At 46.9% G+C, this 26,664-nt stretch overlaps 1 protein-coding gene across 10 annotated transcripts in view; it reads left to right on the top strand.

The window, feature by feature from the left end:
• The window catches only part of Fgfr2 (fibroblast growth factor receptor 2), a 102,740-nt gene extending 83,727 nt beyond the window's left edge, over positions 1-19,013 (top strand). For 9 of the 10 annotated variants that reach the window (XM_038349671.1, XM_038349662.1, XM_038349652.1 and 6 more), the window contains 6 exons: positions 1,814-2,004; positions 8,566-8,688; positions 9,820-9,890; positions 11,697-11,834; positions 13,734-13,839; positions 17,342-19,013. In XM_038349671.1, coding sequence (XP_038205599.1) covers positions 1,814-2,004; positions 8,566-8,688; positions 9,820-9,890; positions 11,697-11,834; positions 13,734-13,839; positions 17,342-17,506 — 794 coding nt within the window. In that variant the 3' untranslated portion in view covers positions 17,507-19,013. Of the gene's footprint in view, positions 1-1,813; positions 2,005-8,565; positions 8,689-9,819; positions 9,891-11,696; positions 11,835-13,733; positions 13,840-17,249 lie in introns of all 10 variants that reach the window. The other variant, XM_038349625.1, reaches the window with a different exon arrangement.
• Positions 19,014-26,664: the final 7,651 nt, after the last annotated feature.

Below are 26,664 nucleotides of genomic sequence, written 5' to 3'. Positions count from 1 at the left end.
ATGTAGTGCACACCTATCCCAGAGGCTGAAACAGGAGCATCACAAGTTTGACAGCAGCCTGGGGTACATAGTAAGTCTGTCTCAAAAATATAGAAAAGTAGAGGCTGGGGAGATGATAGCTCAGTTAAGAGTCAATGGTCTTGCAAGCATGAGGACCTGCCGAATCTGTATTTAAAGTTGAGCTCTTACGATCCTAGCACTGGGAAGGTGGAGAAAGGTGGATCCTAGGACTCACTGCCCTCCAGCTTAGCCTTCTCAGTGAGTTCCTGGTCGGTGAAAGACTTTATCTAAAAAGCATGACTGTCTTCTAGTTACCGCACATAAGCACACATGCTTGCACGTGTCCTCACATGCACAGATACAAACATATGAACACACACACATTTTTGTAAAGGTGACTTCTATTCTATCCTCAGGAAGTTGTTACCAGCTACAGGTATACAGCAGGTCTGTGGTTGCCCCTGGGGGCATGGAAAGTTAGGCGTGGGGGCTGTTTTGAAAGGGCTGTCTTCTGATGCTTTTGTTGTGTGAGGACCCGAGAGATTTCTTAAAATAAGGCCAGTCTGTTTTGCTTGAGAAGCTCTTCCCTTAAAATGGGGCCTGAGGAATCCTGTCTTGCTCTAGGCAGCAGATGGCTGAGCTCTCAAGAATAGCTTCCCAGAATGAAAGTGGAAGGGAAGAGCAGTCTCCCCCAGGGGGAACACTTCCCTGGGTGCTCGCAGAAGTGCCTACTGGCGCTTTGGAAATCAACTTGACAGTAATTAGTAGACCTGAAAAATGCTTGTGCAGCTTCTTCTTCAGGTGTGCAGGGATTGGAACCTTCTTCTCCAAAGGGCAATCGTAGATATTTTAGACTTCTGCAGACCTGTGGTCTCTGTCACAAATACTCATCGCTGCCATTATATTGGGAAATCAGCCCTTACGAGACAGATATGAATGGGCATGGCTGCGTGACAATAAACTACGATGACTAAGACTGGAATTGAGCAGGATGTGGCCTGGGGACTGCTCTTTCCAGCCCTGGAGTCTACACTATTGCTCTGACTGTTTGAAGCCACCTAAATTCTCATCTTTCATTTCATCCTACAAACTTAATATTTATTTATTATTACAATATCTGTGTATGTGTGCATGTGCTCTCTCTCTCACAGACACACACACACACACACACACACACACACACAGTGGCTCAAGGGAACTGAAGGGCTAGGCTTCTGATGATTGTTGCTTTTCCAGGAAGACATAGAACAGTACTTTTCAACCTGTGGGTCACAACCCTTGTGGGAGTCAAATGATCCTTTCACAAGAGTCATATTATCAGATACTTACATTGTGATTCATAACAGTAGCAACATTGCAGTTAAGAAGTAGCAGCAAAAACAATTTTCTGGTTGGGGGTCACTACAACCTGAAGAACTAACTGAATGGAAGGGTCGCAGCATCCAGGAAGGCTGGGAACCACCGCCATAAGAAAGAAGGGCACTGACAGGAAGGTTCCTCCAACTGTGTCCTTTATTTCTTTAAACCCTTGAAGTTATCATGTTGGTCATCATCATTCTGGGAAGATTACCAATGGAGGTTTATTTTTATCCATGCCTTTCTGCATGATAACACTAAAAAAAAAAAAAGTGAGGGTCGTTGCTGAGTGATGGACTACTTACTCAGCACTTACCTCATGTGCCCAAGGTTCCGGGGTTCAGTCCTCAAACACTGCAAAAACACAGTGGGTTGTAAATGACTAGAAGTTTTGCTGAGTCACCCAAGAGTAGTTCCTGCCTTCGCTGCCTTAGGGAGCTTCTTTTCTCTGTCACAGGGCCACTCTACGTCATAGTTGAATACGCCTCCAAAGGCAACCTCCGGGAGTACCTCCGAGCTCGGAGGCCACCTGGCATGGAGTACTCCTATGACATTAACCGAGTTCCCGAGGAGCAGATGACCTTCAAGGACTTAGTGTCCTGCACCTACCAGCTGGCTAGAGGCATGGAGTACTTGGCTTCCCAAAAAGTGAGTCCTTCCCCATCCTGCTTGGTTAGAGGCAAAAGCTAGTGAAGAAGCTTTGAAGAAGCTGGGCAGTTCAGACATGTCCATTTGCTTGATCAAGTCCTTGCATGTCTTGTACACCTTGGAAAGTATTTGTGGTTTTATTCATGTTCTAGTTTAATGGACTCTTGAAAGGCCAGAGCAGCCTCAGACTCCGAATGGCTGCAGGAGAGTGTGCTCTGTGTCGAGGCTGGCAGGTGGGATGCTCCTGGGCTGCTCAGGCTTCATTCGGAGTGCGCCTGGGGCGTGGACCTGGCTGTGAAGTTGAGAACGATGAGCTTGATGTGGAATTAAATGATCTGAGAACGGAGACTGAGCCCAGAGTAGTTCTGACATTGAGAGTCTGGGATTTCTGTTTATTTTGTCTCCTTCGGTGATCCTGTGGTCAGAAGTTGGCCAGGTCCCCTGAGGTGAATGGTTGGCATTCCAAGCGAACCACTCACAATGGAACTCTAAGCATTCCAGTTATTCTAGAAGCTGTTGGGCAGGTGCTCAGAGTTTTCATGGGTGTTTCTGAGGACCTAGGGCACCCTTCCTCAACCCCACACTCAGAGGCGGGGCACAAGGGTGCTGTGTGGGCAGAGATGGCTCGACTCCTACCTGGAATGAAGCTGGCTGCGGTTCCCTTGTCCTTAGCTTCTCTGGTTGCCAAAGACAAAAAGATCCCCTGGCAGGGTACGCCTCTGTCACTCTGAGCCTGAGCTGCTTGAAGAGTCACAAATCTGGATTCTACAGCCTTGCTCATGTGTAGAGTGAAGGAGGTGACCTGTGTCGATGGTGCAGGTGGCAGGGATGCATGTTCCTGAGCCCTGCTCTCCGTCACCTGGGAACGCGGCTTAGAGTTATCCTGTGCTCAGTTTCACTTTGTTTTGTTTTATTATTATTTTTTTATTTTCTTCAGAGTTTATAGCTTATAAAACCTATGTTTTCTTTCTTTTTTTTCTCCTTTTGTTTTCTTAGCAACTATAAAACCTCTTGACATACAGGTTTTTAGAAGCCAAATTTGAGCAGTTTTGAGTTCTGATTTTATCCATGTATATGTGCACATGGTGGGGAGGGGGTTGCCCCGAGAAAATTTTCGGCATCAAGAAACAGACAGATCTAAAACATGGAACAAGATGCTACCTCAGAATATCTGCGTCATGTTGGTTTAAAAAATCCTGGGGGACCTGGGGATGTAGTAGAATGCTATTGCCCAGCATGCATGAGGCTCTGGGTTCCATTCCAGCTTCACATAAACCACACGTGGTGCTACAGACCCATAGTCCCAGCACTCGGGAGGTGGAGGTAGAAGAATGGAAATTCGGGGTCATCTTCAGCTAAGCATCAGGTTTGAAGCCAACCTGGATGACGCGAAGTACAGAGCTAGAGAGACACACACACAGGCAGAGGCAGACAGACAGATGTGATTAAAGAGACTAAAGAGACAGAACAACCAGATGCAGAGGTGTGGCAGTCCTGGACTGGCTCTTTGGAGTGGGAGGTGAAGGTCAGATTTTACTGTAAGTCACTGGCACTTGAATGTGGACTGAATCTTCAGTAACATTGCTATGTTCAAGTTGGATTTGGGGGTAACCCTGAATTGTATTAAGATGGGGGATGCATAGTTGGGATAGCTCTTACTGCAATTTTTTTAAGAACACCAGAGTTAGAGGTTTAGGGTGAGTTTTTATGGTATTTGCCTGTACATAATGAGACATGATCTAAACGAAGCCCAAGTCTGTTAAAATCAACTGTTTTCTGTGAACCTTATTCACATAGCCAAAAGATACCTTTACATAGTATTTGTAATGATTTCATGCACAAAACAAGGTTTTATGGTCTGGAATTTTCCACTCATGGCTTTCCGTCAACACTACAGTGTTAGGAAATGTTGAGGAACCAAGATGTAAAGTAACCATGATGCTTGTAGCTCACTTCTAAAGTGATCAGCAATAAAAACAAGCAGGTTGTGTGCTTGCACGTGAGTGCATGTGTGTGCCTGTGTCATTTTTGTGTGTACATACGTGCATGCATGTCTGTGTGTACAGGTGTATGTATATGTGTGTATGTGTGTGTTTGTTTTCGGTATGTGTAGGCTGCACGTGGAGTAAGCGAATGAGCATCATAAATCTGGCCGATGTGCACAGCCGTGGCACGATTTCACCTTGAAATGCTTGAACTATTTCACATGGAAGCCTGGACCAGGCAGTTAGCCTAGTAACTTCTCTAGGCTTGCTCGCTGCTGGGCATCCTCCTTGGTGGGAGATGGGGGAGGTGTTTGTATTGAGCAGGGCTTGTGGCTGATGAAAAAGTGGTAGAAGTGGTACCTCTTCATTTTCTTCAGCCCTCAAGATTTCACTGATGGCTCTTCTCTGGACTGGGATGGCCAGTGGGGTGACCAGAACACGTGTCATCCTTGATTTTTTGAAACAAGAGCTATGAAAAAATGCCAATAAATGTAGAATAAAACTGCGTAGATAAACAACTGAAAACATTGTGAGAAAGCCCTACTCATTCAGGGCCTTACAGTGCCAGGCAGGGACCCTGAGCTTGACCCTTTGGGGCTGTGCAAAGCTATCAAGGGTGAGTATTAGGATCAGGTGTGTGCTTTACAGTTTGCCCCTGTGTGACACATTGGAAATATCAAGTTCCTCTATGGGCCAAACTTTATCAGATACTAAGACACAGAAAGAAGTTGGTAGCTGGAAGCTGGGCACATTTTACTGTCATGTAGTAGGATGATTAGACGAAGGGAAGCATGGTGATTGAAGATAGCTCCTGATGCCCAACTTGAGAAACTGAATGGCTGTGTGGCTTCCCAAAGTGAGGAGGACCTGGGAGCCAGGAGGCAGGTCAGGAAGTAATTTCAGTAGAAAATACAGAGCTCACATTGGAGAGCTGGTTAAGGGAAGGTGTCAACCAGCAAGCCATAGGCTGGAACTCAGGCCTGAGACCCACACATCGTTTAGGCAGCTGTCATTATGGTGGTGAACTGGGGGGAAACTGAGGTGAGGAAGTCACTCTTGTGATGGAGGGCTCCCCAAAAGGGTTTCTGGACTGATGTTGAGGTCAGCTGTGTAGCCCTGCCCAGAGTCAAGGGGAGGGGCTGCTTCATGTGGCCACAGAACTGGTGGTGGTTCCGTACCACCCCAGTGTTGTGGACTTGAGACTTACTGGTTTGCAGCCGATAGGTACAGTGGAACAAGGGCTGTCACATCAACTTTGCCAAGGGGGATTGAGTACATCTGGGGGCTGCAGAAGCAGTGGGAGTAGGTTGTCCTTGCAGAAATATGATGACCTTTGTAGTTGCTCTTATTACTAATTGCCAGCTACCTCTTGAGAGCCTACATCAGCCAGACACAGCGAGGCAAACATCTGACATCACGTGTGTCATGGGCACTTAAGGTCACCTACCATAGATAGGCTAGGATCCCATTATGGAGGAGGGTGCTCGGGACAGCAAGGGCATGGTAGAGATGCTGTGTGCACAGGTAGGCAGAATCACTGTCTTCTCTTCTGGGATGAGACCTGTCTGTCCAGGGGTCAAAGGGGAAAGACTAGTTCTAGACATGGGTCCCCTGGGCCTCTGCCAGCCACTCTCTAACCTTGGGGCTTTCCCGATTCTCTCTGGATGCAGGCAGATCAGTAGAGTCTCTGCCCCAGGCTGTGGATAGTCACCCTGTGTGGCTGGCTCCATCCGTTTGTGGAAGAGCCCAGGGTAAATGCTTCCACGTGCCTTTCTGGTTTGTTGTGTTGCCCTGACGCCTCTAGCTCATGCCTACCTTCAGTGAAGGCTTCGAAGAGGGATGCAAGGGTGCTGGATAGAGGTCTTAAGAAGGCTTCCCTTAGGAGGCTCTCCTTCTAGAAATGAAGAGCAAGTTCTGGAACGGGAAAGATTGAGGAAGTGGGGGAGTAGTGGGCCTCAGAGATGCAGTTTGTAGAAAGTGACAAAGAACCGCTGGTGTCCCAGAACTCTGAAGGCGACCCAGAGGACAGTTTCTGGGATGGATGTGTATGCCCAGCCCAGTGAGTATCCAGAGGAGCCTCCGTGACTGACCTCAGGTCGCTGTCATTTTTGTGTGGGTTGGAGGTGGAGCCAGACAAGGAAAGAGACGGTATGGCGCAGACAGTTAACTAGATAGCACTGGGGGGTATTTTTGCTTTAAAGTATTTATAAAAATCCTTGCTATTTCCAGTTCTAGGATACTAATTTTATTTAAAAGAAAGCTCCACATCCCCACCTATGACACCCATGTCATGGGTCACCATGAGAATTAGATGAGGTGACGTGCGGTCCAGCACCCTGTCCTCATCACAGGGCCATTGGGCTTCCTTTCCTTAAGAACCTGTGGGGAAGCTTCCCCAAGGTCTTCATTCTGTTGACAGTAGGGACTCTAGGCTGGAAAACATCTCAGACTTCTGTGTGGTGGGATTTGGCTTACCTTTAGCTATTTTCTTTCTAAGTGCTGGTTCCCTGTCTTCTGTTTGGCCCTTGGTATTCCCCAGCACCCTGGGCTATAGAGTGAGCATGGTGGTAGCAGTAGCCTACGGCAGCCTCTCTGTTCCAGCCCCATGTGTGGTCGGAGCCCCCTGCAGGGGAAGCCAGATTCCTCTGACCACTCAGCCTGCCAAACACAGAGAACACATGTCAGCGGGAGCACGCACACCACCAGGAGGACTTGGCCCAGGCCTTGGAAGTTGAATATGAAAAGGCCTCCAAATCTGCAACGTACTCCAGCCCAGGCAGAGCTGCAGGCAGCCCTGGGAGCTCTCACATTTCCCGCTCCTAGTCTGGCCGGGGACAGGCAGACTTGGGTGGCTTGCTGCTTCCTCGACTCTGATCTTGGCCCACCCACGCATGCAAGTGAGCACGGGATGCTCGGGCGTGGGTGAGGGCCGAGTTAAAGTAACTCCTTATTCATGTTTCAGAAGCAGCTAGGCTTGTTCCATTTTTATGCGGTCATTTCATGGTTTGCTCATCCAGTGGATGGAGTAGCTCTGCTTCCTGTGATTGTTAACCTTGATTCCTCACCTATATGTAAAGGCATTGGAGGGCGATGCTTGCATCTTTGTACCACATCTCTTCTAAAAATAGAGGTGGGTGGTCAGGGGTCCTATTTGCCATGTATCTTAATGAAGCTGTAGACGGTTAAAGTGCCACCGAAACACAATAGCTTTGGAAGGCCTGGCCTTCGTAAATAACAATGGCCAGACCTTCCTGAGGCCGTGGTTAGTGTTGGCGCAGTGCATCCCCCATCAGATGTATCATAACGAGCATAGGAGTGCCAGGTCCTGATGTATGCGCAGACACAGTTTCACCTCCTCAGAGCCTGCACCGGAATGTGGAGAGATGGGCATTGGCTGGGCAGTGAGCCAGGGAAGGACATGCCGGGCTGCATCTGGAGCACATAGTGTATATGGTATAAAAGGGGAATCCAGAGCTTTTGGGCAGACAGCGCAGCAGTCCTCAGAGGTAGGGGGAAGGCGGTGACCACAGCCTGGCCTAAGGGATAAGCAGTGGAGGACAGACTTTGTGACAACTTGGAGCTGGAATGATCAGGACTTGAGTGTAGAGTGTGGATCTTTCTGTCTAAGGACCAAACAGGATAGGAGTCCGGGGAGTAGCAACGTTGACTCTGAGATGTCAGGAGGGCATTACTGTCCGTGGGAATGCCCCAGAGTGACTGGACGAGTCCTCCGGTCTCAGCAGAGGCCAGGAGGGAGGTAGGGGTTTGCAGCTGCTTTATGTAGCTAAGAATTAGTGCCACGAGGATAGTAGAAACACACAGTGCATAGTAGTTTCTTTGCTTTTGAGGGAAGGGGAAGAAGAGAACCAAGCAAGAGAGAGAGGACAGGGAAGGCTGCAGTAACAGCACCATCTCTAGAAACAGACACCTACAGTGTCCATCTGCAGAGGGGGAAGCGTGGGGGCAGTAGGAGGCTAGTTGGGTCTAACAGTGAGGATGGTCCTCATACAGCCTAGGCAAGGGTGGGACAGACACCACATAGGGAAAAGAAAGACAGACATGACAGACATAGACCTTGCCAAGATCAAGTGTTTGTAGGACATGAGGTCCCACTGTTAGAGAAGGAACCACGTGCTGAAGAAGACAGTGGAATTTAACCCCGTCACCCAAAGGTTGGGCTTTTGCGGACTGGAGAGAGCAAGTGTTGCACTCAGAGATTTTGATTGGTATCTGATGTCAAGTTTGTGTGAAGCTGCCAGAGACACCGGTGTTGTGGAACACTTGCAGATAAAAGAGAATGTGCTTATGTAATCACCCTTTACTTTCCAAGATGATTAGGGCCTTTGTTTGTTTATTTAAATTAGACTGAGTGATTATCGTGTCACGTTTGGGGCTCTTGACAATGTTAGTCAGCCTGTGGACTTTACAGCCCAGCATGCCTCTTGCAGCTCTCTGCACCCAGTTTCAACTTGGGGTATGTTTTCTGTCTTGCAGTTTTCTTTTAAGAGTCTATTTTTCTTTTGAGCCTTAAAACACATTGGGATTATTTCTCTCTCTTCTTCTTCCTCGGTTGCAGTGCATCCATCGGGATCTGGCAGCCAGAAACGTGTTGGTAACAGAAAACAACGTGATGAAGATAGCAGACTTTGGCCTGGCCAGGGATATCAACAATATAGACTATTACAAAAAGACCACGAATGTGAGTGTGTGACGTCACACCGTGGGGGCGGGGCGGGGAAGGTTGCAGAAGGATGCCAAGCTTATCAGTGGGAGAACCCTGGGGGCTTCCCTCCGTGCTACTTCTGTTGTTGTTGTTTTGTTTTTTTTTTTTTTTTTTTTTGCTTAACTCTCAATCAGCCAGTTTAGGCTACCTCTGAGATAGGTTTAGTATACATGGAGCACTCTTTTATATGGAATCATAGTCGGTAGCCTCCACGGCTTTCTGCGGCTCCCTTAGGAACCTTCACAACCTGGGGGATGATGAGATGGCTCAGCTCTTAAAGCAAGGACCAGAGCTTTGAAGTTAGCTGGGCTCAGTTCGCTTAGAGACTGGTTGGGGTATTGCCTGTGTACTGGGGAGGTGGGTGATAACGAGAGCGCACAGAGATGCACTTTGACACTATGCGTCTTAGCTGCTGTGTGCAGAGCGAGCTGGAGCTTATTTCTGCCCTTAGTGGTAAACTGATGAAAGCCACTAGAAGGCCATCTCTTCACTCAGAGGGTAAGGGACTACTGGGAGTGGTGAGGGAGGGAGCACGGGTCACCCACCCCTGGGTGCTAGGTGGGAGCTCAGCTTCGGAGCCCATATTCAAGGCAGGCTGAAGTAAGGAAAGGAGGGAGAGACAGGGACCTAAATCTACTTCTCAGACCTGGCTCTTGGAACCAGTCAGGAAGTCCTGACTTGATCAGGGACCTTGGTTTTTTTTTGTTTTTTTTTTTTTGTTTTTTTTTTTTTTATATAGACAAGCAAATGGGTCCTGTGCATGTCACCACAGTAATTCCCTCTGCATTCCACCAATGCAGAGACTTGTCTCCTAGGCACACCGTCTCCCTATATGTATGCCAGAAGGCCCTCCAGGACCTAACCAACTGGAGTAGTTCTTGAGTCCTTTGTTTTAAATTTTGACAGCATTAGAAAGCCAGGTGTGGGAGCTCAAAAGCTGAGGCAGGAGGACTGCCAAGAGTTTGGTCCTACTCTAGGTTAATTGTGAGTGGCGGGCCTGTCTGGGCTACAAAAATGAGACAGTAGTCTTACATGGGGCATGACCCTTTTGGGCCTTCTGTACTACTCTTGTAAAACCTAGGGCTTTCTACATTTGATTTTTGACAGGGGCGACTTCCGGTCAAGTGGATGGCTCCTGAAGCCCTTTTCGATAGGGTTTACACCCATCAGAGTGATGTGTAAGTAGCCTCTGTCCTTGGCTCCTCTAAGGGTTAAGCTGCAGAAATACTTAGGTTCCACATGCTCATAGAAGGCATGGGTTTGTGGGAGGTTGGTACCCAGTGTTTGGTTACTGGTCTGTCTGCCTCTGGAAGATGGGACACCATCCTCCTGCTGCCACGTGGAAGTACCATTCACCCATTGCAGATGGCAGATACTTACTCATCACTTTGGTCAAGTGGGTGGCATGCTCTTTCGCTCCGTTAGCTGGGCCTGGAAGTGCATGGGTTCATCCTAACACTCAGAAGGATCCCAAGTTCAAGACCGACCTAGACTACACGTAGCAAGTTCCAGGCCAGCCAGGGATATGTATCATGAACCTATCTTTCTAAAAATTAGAAAAGAGAAGGCCCTGAGCTCTTCCTAGTTAGGTGTCTATGATTCTTCTGTGGAATCGGACTTGTTCAGAGAGGCCGATGCTGGAGAAGGCGTGGTCAGTTTGGATGAGCACACATCCACTCACTGTGCTTGTTTTAAATTTTTAAGTCTTGTCTTAGCCTCTGATAGCATTCTAGAAATACAATGGAAACTACATATTTCTCTGATGAATCATTTAAGCTACTGTTAGAGCCAGGTTCCAACTGATGTTGTAGATTGGGAAATTTAGCTGAAAGATGTTACTAGAGAAAGAACTGGGTAAAAGATACCTGGTGTTTGTTTGTTTTACAAGTTTCTATGGTCTCTCTCTCTCTCTCTCTCTCTGCTATCTCTGCTTCGGGGCGGAGAAGGGGGGAGGGGAGAGGCAGGGGGAGGAGAGAAATGAAGAGACAGAAGAAGCTGCGAAGCGGATGAAGAAGGCAACTCTCCTCCTCTTCATTCCTACCTCCTCCTTCTTCTTCTCCTCCTCCTCCTTCTCCTCCGCCTCCACCTCCTCCTCCTCCTCCTTCTCCTTCTCTTCTTCTTTTTGGCATTTGATGTGGCTGTTGGTTCTGCACCACCAGCATGCTTGGTCCTGCCAGCCTTCCTAGAAGGAAGGAGTCACAGCTTTTATTTGTACAGAATATACTGAGGCTCTGAACTTGTTTTAGCTATGTTGTGGCCCCTGCTAATACTTGATAGACAACTAGGGACAGTTTCAGTGTTGGGACTGACCTCCTGGAGTCTGAAAGCATGAGTTTCCAGAACCTCGGGACACAAGTAACCTATGATTCTCGGCTTGACTGTCTCCTAGCCTTGAGTCCACCAAACAAGGCTGGGGAAATCAGCTGTGGCTCTCTGAGAAGTCGAGTATAAACAGCACCCTGTGAGGTCTTCTCACTTTCTGCTGGATGAGCCTCTTCTTCTGGGCATGCTCAGTGCTGGCTCCCTTCGCCCCACACAGCATCACTGAGTCTTTGCCCTGCGGGTGCTCGGCCAGCCCTCTAGGGCAGGCCTCCTCTCACAGAGTCAGCTTTCTGGCCTTATTCTGTCATCTGTAGATCCTGGTTCTTGTGTCAACCACAAAGGGAGAAGGGTGATTTAGACAGAAGAAGCTGAAGTCGAGGAGTCTAGACCTCCCACATTGGTTAGCACCACATAAGAGACAAAGAACTTTCAGAGACAGGGGTGTGGCTTTGTCAATTAATGGAAAATTCCATCAGACCGTCCACATGTCGTCCTCATTTAGGGAGGCTCCTGGGGGGTCAGGAAAGGGCACGTAGGATGGATTGCGGGAGAGCTCATTTATCTATGGATGTTAGAAGTGAGTGGCTGTTTATTTTTTTAACTGACATGTTTAGGTTTCTGCAAGCCGGGCACATTACTAATGCTGTGTTTTTTCTTTGCAGCTGGTCTTTTGGGGTGTTAATGTGGGAGATCTTCACTTTAGGGGGCTCACCCTACCCAGGGATTCCCGTGGAGGAACTTTTTAAGCTGCTCAAGGAGGGACACAGGATGGACAAGCCTGCCAACTGCACCAATGAGCTGTAAGGGCTATGGCCACCCCTGCTGACAATGTAGCGGGCTTACCACATCTGTCGTGTTTCTCCAGACATGTCTTGGGTTCCTCAGGCCCCTGTTTTCTAAACATGCTCTAAGAAGACAGATTGTTGAGGTGGTCTGGGCTCAATCCTAGCCCCGAGATAGAAGGTTACACAGACAACTATGGCTTGTCCAAAAGAAAACATTCTGCTGAAGTGTCTGGAATGGGAAGGAGTGAGCTCTGCCACAGCAACATGAACGTCCATAGGTCACATACCAAGCTAGAATGCCACAGGGCTGCTGCCCCTGTAGAATGTACAAGGCTGTGCACAGCACCCACAGTGCCACAGAGGAAACAGGCTCTTTTCAAAGCACCTTTAATCACTGATAATTGTCATGGCCATTAGGCATGGTAGCTCACACCTGCAATCCTAGCACTCTGAAGGCTGGAGCAGGGAGGGTCCTATAAGGTTGAGGCCAGCCTGGGCGGCAGAACCAGACACTTTCTCTATAAAATAAAATGAAAATAAGTTAAGTTTTTAAAATAGTGATGGGGACAGGGAGTCAGTCATTTGGTAAAGTGCTTACCACACAAGCTTGAGGACCTGAGTTCATTCCCAACACTCACATAAAAATCTGGCCACTGTGATATGTGCACTTGTAGTCTCATAGACTGCAGAGGTAGAGACAGGAGGATCGTTGGGGCTTGCCAGCCCGCCAGCCCGCCAGCCAGCCTAGCCTAAAACAGCAAACCTCAGGTCTCAGTGAGGGACCCTATCTCAAAGGATAAAGCAGATTGTTTCTGAGGAACAATACCCAATGGGGTTGGCCTCCACCTGTGTACACACGCATGCACACACACAACACACATACAAGTATACAGAGAGAGAGAAAGAGAGAATTGCCATTACATGAACCACACTCACTCAGACTGAGACTAGTGTTTGGTTACCCATATTTTAAAGCAGAGAACCCAAGGTTTATCCTGGTGCCCTCGTTAGGGAACCCTTTCTGCTTCTGAAAGTGTGAGCTGGTTTCTAGGAACGCCTCCCCCACACTGTAAGTGAAATTGTGTTGTGTTAATGACGCGTGCCTTGGGCAGTGAGGTGCTGCCCCTCCTCTGGGGCGAACTAAGAAAGTGATTGTCCCAGAGACTGCTTTCTATTGTGTGTCCCGTGGGGATTTCAGAACAGTAATCCCGACGAGTACTTTCTGGTGTACAGTGGAGGGCTGATGAATGGCCACTTTTTATAGCGTATTATATAAAGGCATTTATTGTGTGCCTGTGTTCCTGTTGCTTTTTCTAACATAGAGGGTCTGTCGAAACTCATAATCAAGATAAGGCGGGAAGCTTGGGCTATCCAGGAGTTAATCAGGAAGTTAGCTCAAAGCTCCGAGGTGGCGGATTAGCTTGCATAAACCTTCAAGTTGTGGTTTTTGAATACGCGCGCGCGCGCACACACACACACACACACACACACAGACACTGAGGAACTTTTGTCAACAGACTTTAAAAAAAAAGGAAAAAAAGACAGTGTAGTTGAAGTGGGAGTGTTTGGGAGGAGAAAAACCAAAGTGTAGTTGAGGCGGGAGTGTTTGGGAGAAAGAGGACAGACTGCAAACGTGTCTCCTTCCATTCTCTAGAGAGAGCTAGAAAGTGGGATGACATCACGGTCGGTCACACTGTCGCAGAGGTAGTAGAGAAACACACAGATGTCCCTTTTTGGATGTAGAGTCACCCTCTTAAAGCACTCTGGGTTGCAGAAAAGTTTCTGCAATGCTAGTGTTTGTGTAGTTAGATCTCATTATTTAGGGTATGTCTCCATGGCACCTGTGAAAACCATCTGTGCCTGTATATCAAGTCCTTAGTGACATCAACTCACCGGAGAAACCCTCTCTCCTAGGTATATGATGATGAGGGACTGCTGGCATGCTGTGCCCTCACAGAGACCCACATTCAAGCAGTTGGTGGAAGACTTGGACCGGATTCTAACTCTCACAACCAACGAGGTAAAAGCCTCCTTCCAGAAGCCTGGAGACCCAGCTTGCCTTGGGAGGTGCCTGTTTGTTAAATGCAAGCTCCCCTGTTGGACCCGGTGGTGGCTTTTTATCATTTTTGTGCAGGGGTCGGGCAGAGTTAAACTGTGTGTTCCTTTCCAATCGTTTTTTTTTTTTTTTTTTTTTTTTTTCCTTTCTCAGAACTGAGTTTTGAGAATTCTGACTCATGAAGCGGGAGGCTGAGGCCTCCTGAGTTGCCCTCATGGCAACCGGTGGTGCTGTGTCACCCAGCGTGTGTGGCGTGTGGAGAGGGAGGAAGAGGCGGAAATGTTCTGTGGTAGTGCTTTGGTGTGTGTGGAAGGCACTGGCACATACTATGAGCCTTGGATTCTGTGTTCTGGCGGTTGGCGTGAGTGCTGTCTGTGCACAGGGGCTGACCAGCTTGATAGAAGGCAGTGAGAGTCTATCCATTCCATGTGCTGCTGCCCTGGGTGAGCCTGTCTGGAAAGACAAGTGGCTTGGGTCTTTCTGTGTGTCACACATATCATGTATGTGCTGAGTGACTTAGAGGATTTTGAAGTTGACAGTTGGTGCCTGATGTTAAAATATTTACCCTGGGGCAGAGTTGGGGGATGGTAGCCAGTTTGTGGGTAGAGTGATAGCCACACAAGCATGGCACTCACACCGGAAGCCTGGTGTGATGGTGTTCTCTTGTAATCCCAGCACTGGAGAGGTAGAGACACGTGGATCCCTGGGGCTCAAGAGTCGGCTAATCTAATCTCACGGGCAAACTTCAAGCTCCAACGAGAGATCCTGTCCCATGAGACAAGGCCTCCATATGCATGCACACCCACACACGTGAATACACCCAGAATATTTTAGTTTTTGTATTTATAATTTACGCCAACCAACGATACCATTTTCTGTTACTCTTTGCCTAAATACAGCCATGTCTCTGGCTTCAGCGTTAACCGAATGACCTCTAGGGTCTTAGGAAGAATATTGCACAAGCAGAGAAGCTGAGAGACGCTCACAGTCCAGGGAAACTCCTGCTAGGAGTTGGAAATGAGTGTTGAGATGTTCCCTGAAGGTGGCGAGCAATATTCCCTTGTGACAAAAAGATTGATATTTTCACAACAGTAGAAAAAAAGTTTTAAAGTCTCCCAAATACTTAAAAGGAAAAGAATAGAGTTAATTTCTGTTTTAAAAAATAGACTGGTTAAAGAGAAAAAGAGAAACAGTTGACTATAGAGATATAAAACCTTCCTATGGCAACTTTATCTTGTGCTCTTGGCCGTGGCTTGTGCTGGACAAAGGGGGAGCTTGCATTTAAATGAACACAGCTGACCTTCAGAAGTTGAAAGGAATAGTTCAAGGGGGTGGGGGAACCCAACTTTCTTCTCCTGCCAAAATTGTTGTTTCTAGCCTAAGTTCCTTTAACCCTAGGCTTGGAATCCAGTGGTTTTTTTTTTTTTTTTTTTTTTTCCCTATCAGATCTGAAAAGTTACAACTTCATTTAGAAACTGGGAAGGGTACTAAAGTTTTCATTTAATGATCCCAGGTCCATACTCAATGCTGTGTATTGATATATTTATGTTTTAAGCGGGACCCATTTCTACTGAACTTTATATGCGTATCCTAAAATAAGAGAGCAGAGTGCCATATTGTCTAGCGGATATAAAAAATCGAAGTTTCTTTCCTTCTTAAAATCATTACCACATGCTCAAGAAAAATGGTTCCATTTAGGACAAAATTTCATTTTTATCATTGTAAGCAAAAAGTCCCCTTTTGATGTGGTGGGCGTGTTTGTTTCTGGTTGTGCGGTTAATGCTGATGTTGTTGGAGCCGACACATCCCCCTTCTGGGATGGCGACTCTTTCTCTTGCCAGCCCTGGTGATGAATTATGGTGGGTTTTTTTGTCTTTTAAACCGTACGGTCGCCAACATTCCATGGACTCTCTGCTGATAACGCTGGGGCTGTTTGTGCTGTAGTCTGCGCTTTTTGTCCCCCTCTCAGCAAAACCACATGTCATAGAGGAGTTGCTGGCTTCTGGGTATGTAAGCCAAGCTACCCTACTGTGCCAGTGCCGTTAAGCAGTGAGACAGGAAAGGCCCCTGTTTAGAAATCTTTTCAGGGCTGGGGATGTAACTCAGTTGATAAGAGTACTTTCTTAGTGTGCACTCGGCCCTGGGCTCCGTCCCCCAGCCCTACGTAAACTGAGCGTGATTGTGCCCACCTGTGATCCCAGCGCTCAGGGAGGTCGATGCGGGAGGATTAGGAGTCCAAGGGCATCTCCAGACACATAGCAGGGTGGTGGCCAGCCTGGAACTCTTGAGACCATGTCTCAAAATGGAAGGAAGGAAGGAGACACATAGACACACAGACAGATACAAAGAGATGCAGAGACTCACTGAGAGACAGAGAAAGACACATTGAGGAAGAGACACAGAGCAAAATCTTTTCCTGGTTTCTGACCAGTGTTGTCTAGTACTTTCTGTAAGGGCCAGAGAGTAAACATTTTCAGCTTCAAGACCATATGGTCTCTGTCGAAACTCTGCCGTCCCAGCATGAAAGCAGCCCCAACTCTATGTAAATAAATGAGTGCCTGTCTTCCACTAAAACTTTATGGACTCTGAAATGGGGAAATTTATATAATTTCATATGAATTTATATCATTTCACATCATTGGCTGCCATGAGATATGACTCTTAATTTGATTTTCTACTACGCATGTACTAATATTGAGAAGCAGCCTTAGTTCATGGGCCAAACAGAAACATACAAGGGCATGCACCCTGCCCAGAGCTGGAGGAAGAGGAGTTTTGAGTGAACCAGAGGAAACTCGGCAACAGCCAGAGTTGCTTTGGGGAGCAGAGGAACCCTTTTCCTAGACGTTCCTTTAACAGCCCATTATGGATTTAACATTCACTAGGGTATCCAAGCCTTTCCCCAACCTGTTTACGTTAACTCTGAGAGCTCTTGGGAGTAATGAATTACATCTGTTAAATTATGCAACGAACGGAGGAGCCTTTCCCTCAAATGATCCTAGAAATGACAACTGCAGAACGTGATTCAGAAAATACATATTCATGGCCTGGCTATTTAAAGGGGTCCTGTTGTGTTTCTGCTTCGCTGAATCTTGAACTCCATCCGCGAACTCTAGCAAGGAGGGCTATAGTAGGTCACCTCGGTCCTGTGGGCAGAGCTGACCGCCCAGTACCAGCAGTTTATGTTGTGTTTATCGTCAGCTACTTGCTGGTGGTTTATTATAAAAGGTTGCGGCAGCCTGGGGTGAATGGAGTTGAGGTCTCGGGGAGGTCTTTGTGCAGTGGGGGCGGGTGAGCCTGGCCTTTCCCAAGTCTGATAGAGATGTCTCAGAAACTCCTGTTTGAAATGAGATTCTTCTCTTCCCTTCTTGCAGGAATACTTGGACCTCACTCAGCCTCTCGAACCGTATTCACCTTGTTATCCTGACCCAAGATGAAATAAAACGTCTCTCTTCCCTTCTTGCAGGAATACTTGGACCTCACTCAGCCTCTCGAACAGTATTCTCCTAGTTACCCCGACACAAGGAGCTCTTGTTCTTCAGGGGACGATTCTGTGTTTTCTCCAGACCCCATGCCTTATGAACCCTGCCTGCCTCAGTATCCACACATAAACGGCAGTGTTAAAACATGAGCGAACGTGTCTTCCTGTCCCCCAAATGGGACGGCACCAGGAACCTACATACACTGAACAGAGAGGCTGAGCCTCCAGAGCGTGTGACACACCTCCACTTGTATATATGGAACAGAGGAGTAAATAATGGGAAGCATGTTTGGCACATGTGTAAAGATTTATAGAGTCGGGAACATGTCACCTTCCCAGGGGAGGAAGAATGTTTCTTGAGAAGTGGACAGCCGCAAGCCACCGCACCACCCTCTCTGACCCACCGTGTGTCCTGGATTGTGCCCCCGTTGGACTCAAGGCAGACGCATGTTCTGCCTTCCTTGTTAATTTTGTAATAATTGGAGAAAATATATGTCAGCACACACTTACAGAGCACAAATGCAGTATATAGGTGCTGGATGTATGTAAATATATTCAAATTATGTATAAATATATATTATATATTTACAAGGAATTATTTTTTGTATTGATTTTAAATGGATGTCCTGATGCACCTAGAAAAATTGGTCTCTCTTTTTTTAAATAGATATTTGCTAAATGCTGTTCTTAGAATTTCTTAATTTTCACCGAGCAGAGGTGGGAAAATACTTTTTGCTTTCAGGGAAAATGGTGTCACATTAATTTATTAACCAATTGGTAATATACGAAATGATTAATCATTTATAGTTTTTTTGTAATTTAAGTGGCATTTCTATGCAGGCAGCACAGAGGACTAGTTAATCTATGCTTGGACTTAACTGGCTATTGGATCCTTTAAGAAGAGAAATATTTACGATCTATGACTAATGTGGGGGGAAGTGACGTGTTCGACTTATCTGTGTTTCAACTCTGCTGTCCGATGATCATGTTTAGCCACCTCAATGCCCACTTACAAGAAACCTGTTAAGCTCTGTCACCCTCATGTAACATTTACCCAGACTTCCCAAGACAAATGGTACCAGCGTCCTCATCCCAAAATGCCTTAATCCACTCTCTGGAACAGACGTCCATCGGAATGGTAGCAGGGTGGGTTCTGTCTGGCAGCTGGCCTTCTGCCTGAGTTACACATCCGTCTGTCACGTGAGCCTCACCTCTTCTCTGTGAGGTTTAGTAACGGCTTCAGGTTCTTCAGCCTCAGAAACTCCTTTGGGGACTCTCCATTCTCTCAGAATGTCAACAGCCCAGTATTACTCTGTTGAGAGTTTGGGAGCGTCTTCCTTCTTTTAGAGGGTTTCTTTCTGGCTGCCGCCTTCGTCTGACAAGACCTCACCCAAAGAGCTGGCCTGATAGCTGCACCCGACAAGAGACCGGTTATTGTTGATTTCTGTATCCAAGTATTGTGTTCTGCTTTGGAGACACCCACTCACTTTGCTACAGTCATGTGACATGAATGCAGATTACACTGATTTTTATGTGTTTTGAAATTGGAGAAAGTATTTAATAAAACCTGTTAATTTTTATACTGACAATAAAAAATGTTTCTACAGATATTAATGTTAACAAGACAAAATAAATGTCACGCAGCTTATTTTTTTAATACTTGTGTCTTCCCCGATGGTTTCCTGTACTCGGAGGTGTTGACAGAGTGCGTGGTGCTGTGGATGCAGGAAAGGCAAAGCTGGAAGGCCACACAGCGAGGTGACTTACCAGGGTTGCCTAGGAACAGCAGTGCCTGGGGGCAGGTTGATCTGTGGAACATCAGAAGTTGGTTCAACCCTGGCTAGGTTACTCACTGACACCCCAACAGAAAGAGACAGGGTTCCTTTCTGGGTCCTTTATACTTCCCAGAGAAGCAATGTGGAAGAGACCTTAAAGGTTACCTAAGGATGAGGAGGTGTCAAAGACAAGATCCGTAGACTGTCTGGGTCCTGGGACCTGCCGCCTTCTAGGCTGCCGTCCTTGTGGTGCGTGGAGAGATGGTTTAATTCTGAAGAGTGTTTTGCTTGTCTGTGCGTGGAGGTCAATACGGCTCCGTTATAATTGCTCAGGAGCCACTTCTTCCCTGGCATTGCAGTTGTGCGGGGTTGAGGGTCACTAAGCAGTGCTGTCCTGATGTCCCTGTTGGGTTTGGGTCGTGGGTGAAGCCAGAGTTTCACTAGGCGCCAAGAGGGTGGCATCAGGTCTTGGTCTTTGCTTCAGTTTCTTACTAGTGGAACAAGGTCATGACCCCACCCAAAGAATGTGGGTAAGAAAAGATGATAAAGCACATGGGTGTGGGCTGGGGCGCAGCTCAGTGGTAGGGTGTTTGCATTACAAGCTTCAGGCCCTGGGTTCCGTCTCCAGTAGAGCAGAGAGTAAGGATGTGAAAACAGTCACCTGGGTGTAAGGTGGGTCTGCTGCCGCCCAGCCATTCCCATCCTTTGGATGCCCTCAGCATGGGGCAGGATGGTGTTACCCATGTACTTAGACTCAGGCTCAGGATCTAATGCTCATTTGTCTCTGGCTAGATGAGCCTTCCACAATTTACAGGACACTATGACTTCGGCCATGTAAACGACAGTGAAAGAACTGCCATTCTTGGCTGTTTTAGGGCGCTGGGTCAGCCAGGAATCCTAAAGCAGTTATTGGCGATTTTAGGTTTTTTTTGTTTGTTGTTTTGTTTTGTTTTGTTTTGTTTTGTTTTTCGAGAGAGAGTTTCTCTGTGGCTTTGGAGCCTGTCCTGGAACTAGCTCTTGTAGACCAGGCTGGCCTCGAACTCACAGAGATCCGTCTGCCTCTGCCTCCCGAGTGCTGGGATTAAAGGCGTGCGCCGCCACCGCCCGGCTGGCGATTTTAGTTTTAAAATCATTTTTGAGAGATTTGTCAAAGAGGGGAAGATAGGAAATACCATTTAAAAAATACCTCAAAGAAATATATACAGAGCTTGATGAGAATCCTGGGGTTCAGGGCCACGCCCACACACCCCACCCCACCCCACCCCAGACCGAAGGAATGCTTTGGGAAGTAGATGGTTGTCAGTGAACCAGGAAATCAGTTCATCTGTGAAGAACCAAAAGATGGTAGGTGTTTGGGGTGTGTCCTGGGCCCCGTTGTTTCCAGGTAGGAGGGGCACATTTAGAAGGCTGCCTCGAAGGCCAGCTAATAGTGGCCTACGATAGGACAGGAAGGATGGACAGTCAGGCTACAAAGACAGCCCCTTTGGGAGAGTTCTGTGGATTCCTTAGGCACAAAGGGCTTCTCATCCACTGCCGAGCCTCTTCCCTGGGAACTTCTCACCATCTGATGTTGGGGGATCGTCTTGAACCTCACACTCAGGAAATGAAAGCAAATTCACAGTATATATGTGTGCACAGCTATGGTTCACAGACCCAACTACCATTCTGAGAGCAGCAGTTTGGGATTCCAGCTTGCCCTGGCTAATAGAAGGCTTCTAGAAGGTTCCAGAGGGCTTAGGTAGTGCAGATAGAAACTTGAAACTGAGCTGCAGGTTTCTAAGAGTCACGCAAGTGGGAAATAGCTTTAACAACTAAGACTGTGGCCTGGCTGGTGCCATAGAAAGACGTGGCAGGTGAACTGGGATTGAGTCAACTTGTATGTTTTGTACAGCTTGGTGGTGCTGGCCAAGTCCCTGGTTCTATTTGGACATTCATCATGTGTTAACTTGCCATAAGGATAGCCTGTAGAGGCTCAGCTCTGGCAGACGGCCACCTTCTTCATGGGGATTCTTTGTGCATGCTAGTAGTTTTTATGAAGTATGCTCACAATGTCATACAACCTTCACTGTGATCTAATATCAGAATTGTCCTCAGATTTAATTCCAAGTTTCCAAAATGAAACCCAGTACCCATGAGCAGTCACGGCCCAGATCTCTTCCTAGTGATTCTCACCTGTCCTCTGATGAGATGATTCACATACATTGGGTCCTGCAGCAGGTGGCTTTCGTGTCTGGTTCTATTTAACATGTGGTTCATCCATATTGCAGTGTGTCAGTGTGCCATCTTTATTTCCAATGATATTCTGTATCAGTCTGCCATCTTTATTTCCAAATTATATTCTGTCATATTTTTGTTCATCTACTGATGGACCTAATGAATAACCCTGCTTTTTAACATCCGTTTATAGGGTTTCTTGGGGGTGGGTAGCAGTTTGAATGTAATTGGCCCGCAGAATCTCAGAGTTTTAGGAGGTGTGGCTTCATTGGAGTGGGCATGGTATTGGTGGAGGAAGTGTGTCATTGTTGGGGTGGGTTCTGAGATTTCCTATGCCCGGGAGACTGCCCAGTGTCTCCGTTGATTTCCTGTTGCCTGCAAGGTACAGAACTCTCAGCTGTTCCTCTAGCACCATGTCTGCTTGCGAGTCACCATGCTCCCTGCCATGATGATAAGGGACTGAACCTCTGAACCATAAGCCCTCGTCTCAATTAAATGTTTCCTTTGTAAAAGTTGCTGTGGTTGTGGTGTCTCTACACAGCAATAGAAACCCTCACTAAGAGAGAGGGATCAAGTGTTTTTATTTCTTTTGGGTATATGCCTAGGGTTAGAATGGCTGGGTCACAGGATAACTCTGTGTCTAAACTTGAGGAATTATCGTCTCATTTCCTAAGCAGCTACCCTGTTTTGCATTCCCACTAACACTATCCCAACTTTCCCACATCCTTGCTAACACTTGCTGTTGTCTATATTTTTATTGCCTACTCCCAGGTGTGAATTGTCTGTCTTATGGACTTCATAGCTGAGAAGGTGGGTACTATTCAGATCATGGGTCAAAGGCATAGACTACCTTCTTGGGCTTTTCAGAGAAAGGCAGTATCTTCCAAATGAATTGGCCTGCCTGCCACACTTACAAAGTAGTTTCGACAATTAGGAGGTCTTATGGGTTCTCTTGGAACAAAAAGATTGAGTGTTGCTGATTTTGTCCTCTGAATGTAGCAGCCATTACCACCTTAACCAGAGTGGTTATGGATACCCCACTTCCCCCAGAGACCCCCACTTGAGTTTCCAGCCCCTGTCTCCCTCCTTTCTGCACTCCTCTCCCAGCTGTGTGTAGCTCTGCCCCAGATGCACATGGTCGTGGGAGATGCTGGGGCTCATAGAGTATAGAAGGTTAGCTGAAGGGGATAGTCCATGCAGATATGGGGAAGTCATTATCCACGCTGGGTGACTTCAATGATGTAACGGTTTGGGGATCACCTACACTCCTGTATGTAACTGTTCAACCCTGCTCCTGTAAGTATGCCTAGTAGCTTGTGGTTAACCAAGCCATGCTTGGTGGTCTCTTGGTGTCCTATGTGGGATGAGTGGACATTTGACTATTAATTAACAAAGGCACACAACACTGAGATGTCAAACACTTCCACCCTCTCCCTCTTGGCTGAGAGATGAAGGAAGAAGCCTGCGCTCGATGATGGGTAGAGATTTCCTGCTTCATCTCTACCTCAAATCTCCAGTTTTCTTCCAAATACAGCCTGGCAACCTTGAGCAGCCTGTGGGGACTGATAAATGTTCTATTGCTCGTGCATGCACACTGGGGCCCTCCAGCCGTGTTTTCATGCTATTTACTCAGTTATTTATTGATGTTTTTAAGAGATGAAAGCAGAGCTTATCTCCTCCCACATTTCATCCTAGGAAGCCTTCAAGGGAATTGGCAGTCTATTCCGGGCAGGGACAGGAGAAGCCCTTCCACTTCTTACCTGCCATTCTGAATAAGGCCCCTTCGGCTCCCATTTTCTTGGAGTTTTGGGGGGCAAGTTTTGAATGGGAGCCTCAAAATTGCTTTGCACTTCTGACTCAGGGGTCATGAGAGGCACAGATAGTCAGTGTCAAAAATTTTCGAAGTGGAGCCTCAGGCTATGGAGTATTAATTTTAAAACATATATGTGGACAAGTGACTTTGCTTCTCCACAGAGAACTCTGTGTCCTTTAGGGCATGTCTGCTCAGGTGCTTGGTCCTCTTGTAATTCCTTTGTTGAATGTACTTAAGTGAATTTTGCCTGTATCCACTGTAAGTCAAAATCTGTCGCATGACGTACTTAGAAGGAGACAGAACACATCATTCGATAAAGGAGGAGCTTAGAATGGCGGTGTACTGCTATGATCCCAGCATGTAGGAGGCTGAGGTAAGACTGTCTCAAGATTGAGGTCAGCCTGCCCCTCATAGAGAAACCCTACCTCAAAAATAAAACAAGCCCAAGGCTGGCAAGATGGTTCAGTGAGTAAAGGTGCTTGCTACCAAGCCTGACAACCCGAGTTCAATCCCCAGGACTTACGTGGGGAAAGGAGAGAGCTGACTCCTTCAAGTTGTCCTCTGACCTACACTCTACATGGGTAGCACATGTACATATGCGTGCCTGCACACATGTGCGCACGTACACACACACACACACACAAGTTAAAAACACCAAGCCAAATAAAAAAGAATAGTAATGTTTTCTTGATCTCTAAATGGGGTAATAAATAATCTCCATGTCAAATGGAATTTGGGTTAAATATGATTTTTATTTGGGATGAACCAAATTATCCCTGTTATATGGCACTCAAATATTAGCTGTTCTCTCTCTCTCTCTCCTCTCTCTCTCTCTCTCTCTCTCTCTGTCTCTCTCTCTGTCTCTGTCTCTCTCTCTCTCTCTGCAGGTATTGAGATAAATATAAAGATAAAATAAGTGTATATGTGTGTGTGTGTCATTATTACTGCTAGTTGGTTGTGAATATGACTGGATCGTGTCTCTCTCCCATTCCTCTTTTTAAAATTGTGTTTATTACTTTTTATGTGTGTATGGCATGCACATGCCATAACACACTTGTGAAGGTCAAGGGACAACTTGGTGGAGATAGTTCTGTTTTTTCTTTACATGGATAACAGGGGTCACATGCAGTCATCAGATTTGGAGCCTTTGCCCAGTGAGCTACCAAGCTACATAAACATTTACTGTGTTCTATATCACTGAAAATAATGATCAAAATTTTCAGTAATCATGATGGTTGAACAACAGTCAGCCTGCTGTGCTCACCATTTAAACAAGCATTACCTCTACGACATAGCCAGGCTATGGATGCTCCGCCAGATCTCTGAAGGACCATTTTCCACTTTGAGGATGAAACAGACCAAGCTGGTGAATGGATGTTTTCATACCATGGTCCAAAAGCTTGACCAGATGGAAACCGCATTTCTTGATGTTTCTCTAGGGCGAGACTCTAGTTCCAGGGGTGGTGGCGTGATGAGCAAACCAAAATGAGGACCTAAGACAAAGGGAAATTCTACATTAAAGAATCAAGCAACCCGACACACTTCAAGTCACACTTGGCTGTGTGGATAGACTGCCATGTGCGAGGAGAGCCTGGCATGAGCTGTTCTCTCTATGGGAAGGTCTCTGAGTCCTGGCTAACAGAAGAGTATCTTGTTTTTTGTTTTTTCTTTTCTTTTTAAATGCAGGGCCTCATACCTCCCAGGCTGACCCTGCACCCCTATGTAACCTTCAACTTCTAATCTTTCTGCCTCTATCTCCTGAGGGCTTGGCATTGCAGGTGTACAACTCTATCCCTGGTTTATGTGGTATTGGGGAGTGGACCGCATAAACCAGGGCCTCTGCATGCAAGATAAGCACTATATCAACATCCCCAACCTTCTGGCCGAGTGTTCTGTGGGAAAAGGCAGCTGGAAGGGAGGGCCATGCAGACTCAGGGTGGCCCCTTCATGTGGAGCTCTTGCGTTGCTGGTTTCCTATGAGAAAGCTTTTGAGTTTCTCTGTGCACATTATCACTGTAGAGAAGGTAGCAGGAAACCTCTTTCCTGTCACGAGCTCTTCTCCCCAGGAGCCCAGTCCTTTGGTGGCCTCTTGCTGCCTTTAGGCTGAACCAAAATGCAGAAGACGTTTCATGTGTTGCTGTCACCAGCCACAAGCAGCCCGAGTTGCAAGTAAGAAAGGCAAATTCCAAACACTAACCTATAAAGCCCACAGCAGATCCCTGGGCGGGGAGTGCAGTAGTGGGAGAGCTCGCTCGGTCATGCTTACACCAAACAGTGACAAAGTAAGGTCTGCGGACCTGATTGGACCTCCTGCCTGCTTTTTGTGTTTACTGTAAGCTAAGAAACACTTTCTTAAACATCTTAAAATGGATGAAAATATATATTTGGTGATATATACAAATTATATAAAATTCCAGTTTCATAATTAAAGTTTTATTGGGACCCGGCCATACCCCTTCATTTACATAACGTCCAGGGCAGCTTTGGTAGATGATGGCAGAGTAGATGGTTGAACAGAGATGACCGGCAGAACTGAGAGTGGCAATGCTTGCCACCCATCTATTGTTTGTGAAAAAGACTTTGACGGCCCCTGCTTTAGATAGGACGCGCTGGTGGGATGCTGGGCCTAGATGCTGAAACTAGATGATGCTTCAAGAATGGCATCCAGTTGAAAGGGAGAGCTGGTGGGGTTGAAGAGATGGCTCCGTGGTTAAGAGCGCTTGCTGCTTTTGCGGAGGACCCTGGTTTAGTTCCTGGCACCCACACCATGTAGCTCATAGCTGTCTGTAACTCCAGATCCAGAGGATCTGATGCCCTCCTCTGGTCTCCATGGAGATCAACACTCGTACGATATACATATATATGCAGGTCACACACATACATATTTTAAAAAAAAAGTCTAAAAAGAGAGAGATGAGAGGTGCGGTGAGCATCACCAAACATGCCTCTCTGGCTAAGCAAATGTTTCTAAGGTGCTTTGGAGATAACTGATGGCCCGTGTGTACGCCTAGCCCAGCCCTCCTGATACCATCTCACCCCTGGAGTGCCATGTAAGCAGCATGCCATTGTTCCTCTAAAGAGGGTTGCCGTGGAGATCTACAAACCCACGGCTAAGGGCTAAGTAAATAGCACTGCTCCACCAAAAGGAGAGGGGGCGAAAGGTTGACATTCAGCTGCGAAGGATGCTTGTTTGGCAAGAAGTACACCAGTCGTCTCTATTGAGGAACTACTTTGCCCTGTAACACCATCTTCCTTGACTGGCCTGGAGAGCAGGGGTGGGGGGATGGCCCTCTCATGGACTTGCTGGCCCAGCTGGGGTTTCTATCACTGTGGTGCTGTTGTGTGTATTCAGATTTCTGTGGCTAAGAGGTCTTTTGTTGCCTTTCCTTCAGAACACAAAGGTCACTTAGGATAGATCTATATTAGAGCCACTGTAGTTCACCTGGGTATGTAACTAGAAGTGTCTTTTCTTTTCTTTTTTCCTTTTCTTTTCTCTTTCTCAACTA

The sequence above is a fragment of the Arvicola amphibius genome, chromosome 1, assembly GCF_903992535.2.
Source record: "Arvicola amphibius chromosome 1, mArvAmp1.2, whole genome shotgun sequence".
NCBI lineage: Eukaryota > Metazoa > Chordata > Mammalia > Rodentia > Cricetidae > Arvicola > Arvicola amphibius.
The sequence above is the reverse complement of the archived record's forward strand: the minus strand, read 5'-3'. Positions and strand labels throughout refer to the sequence as shown.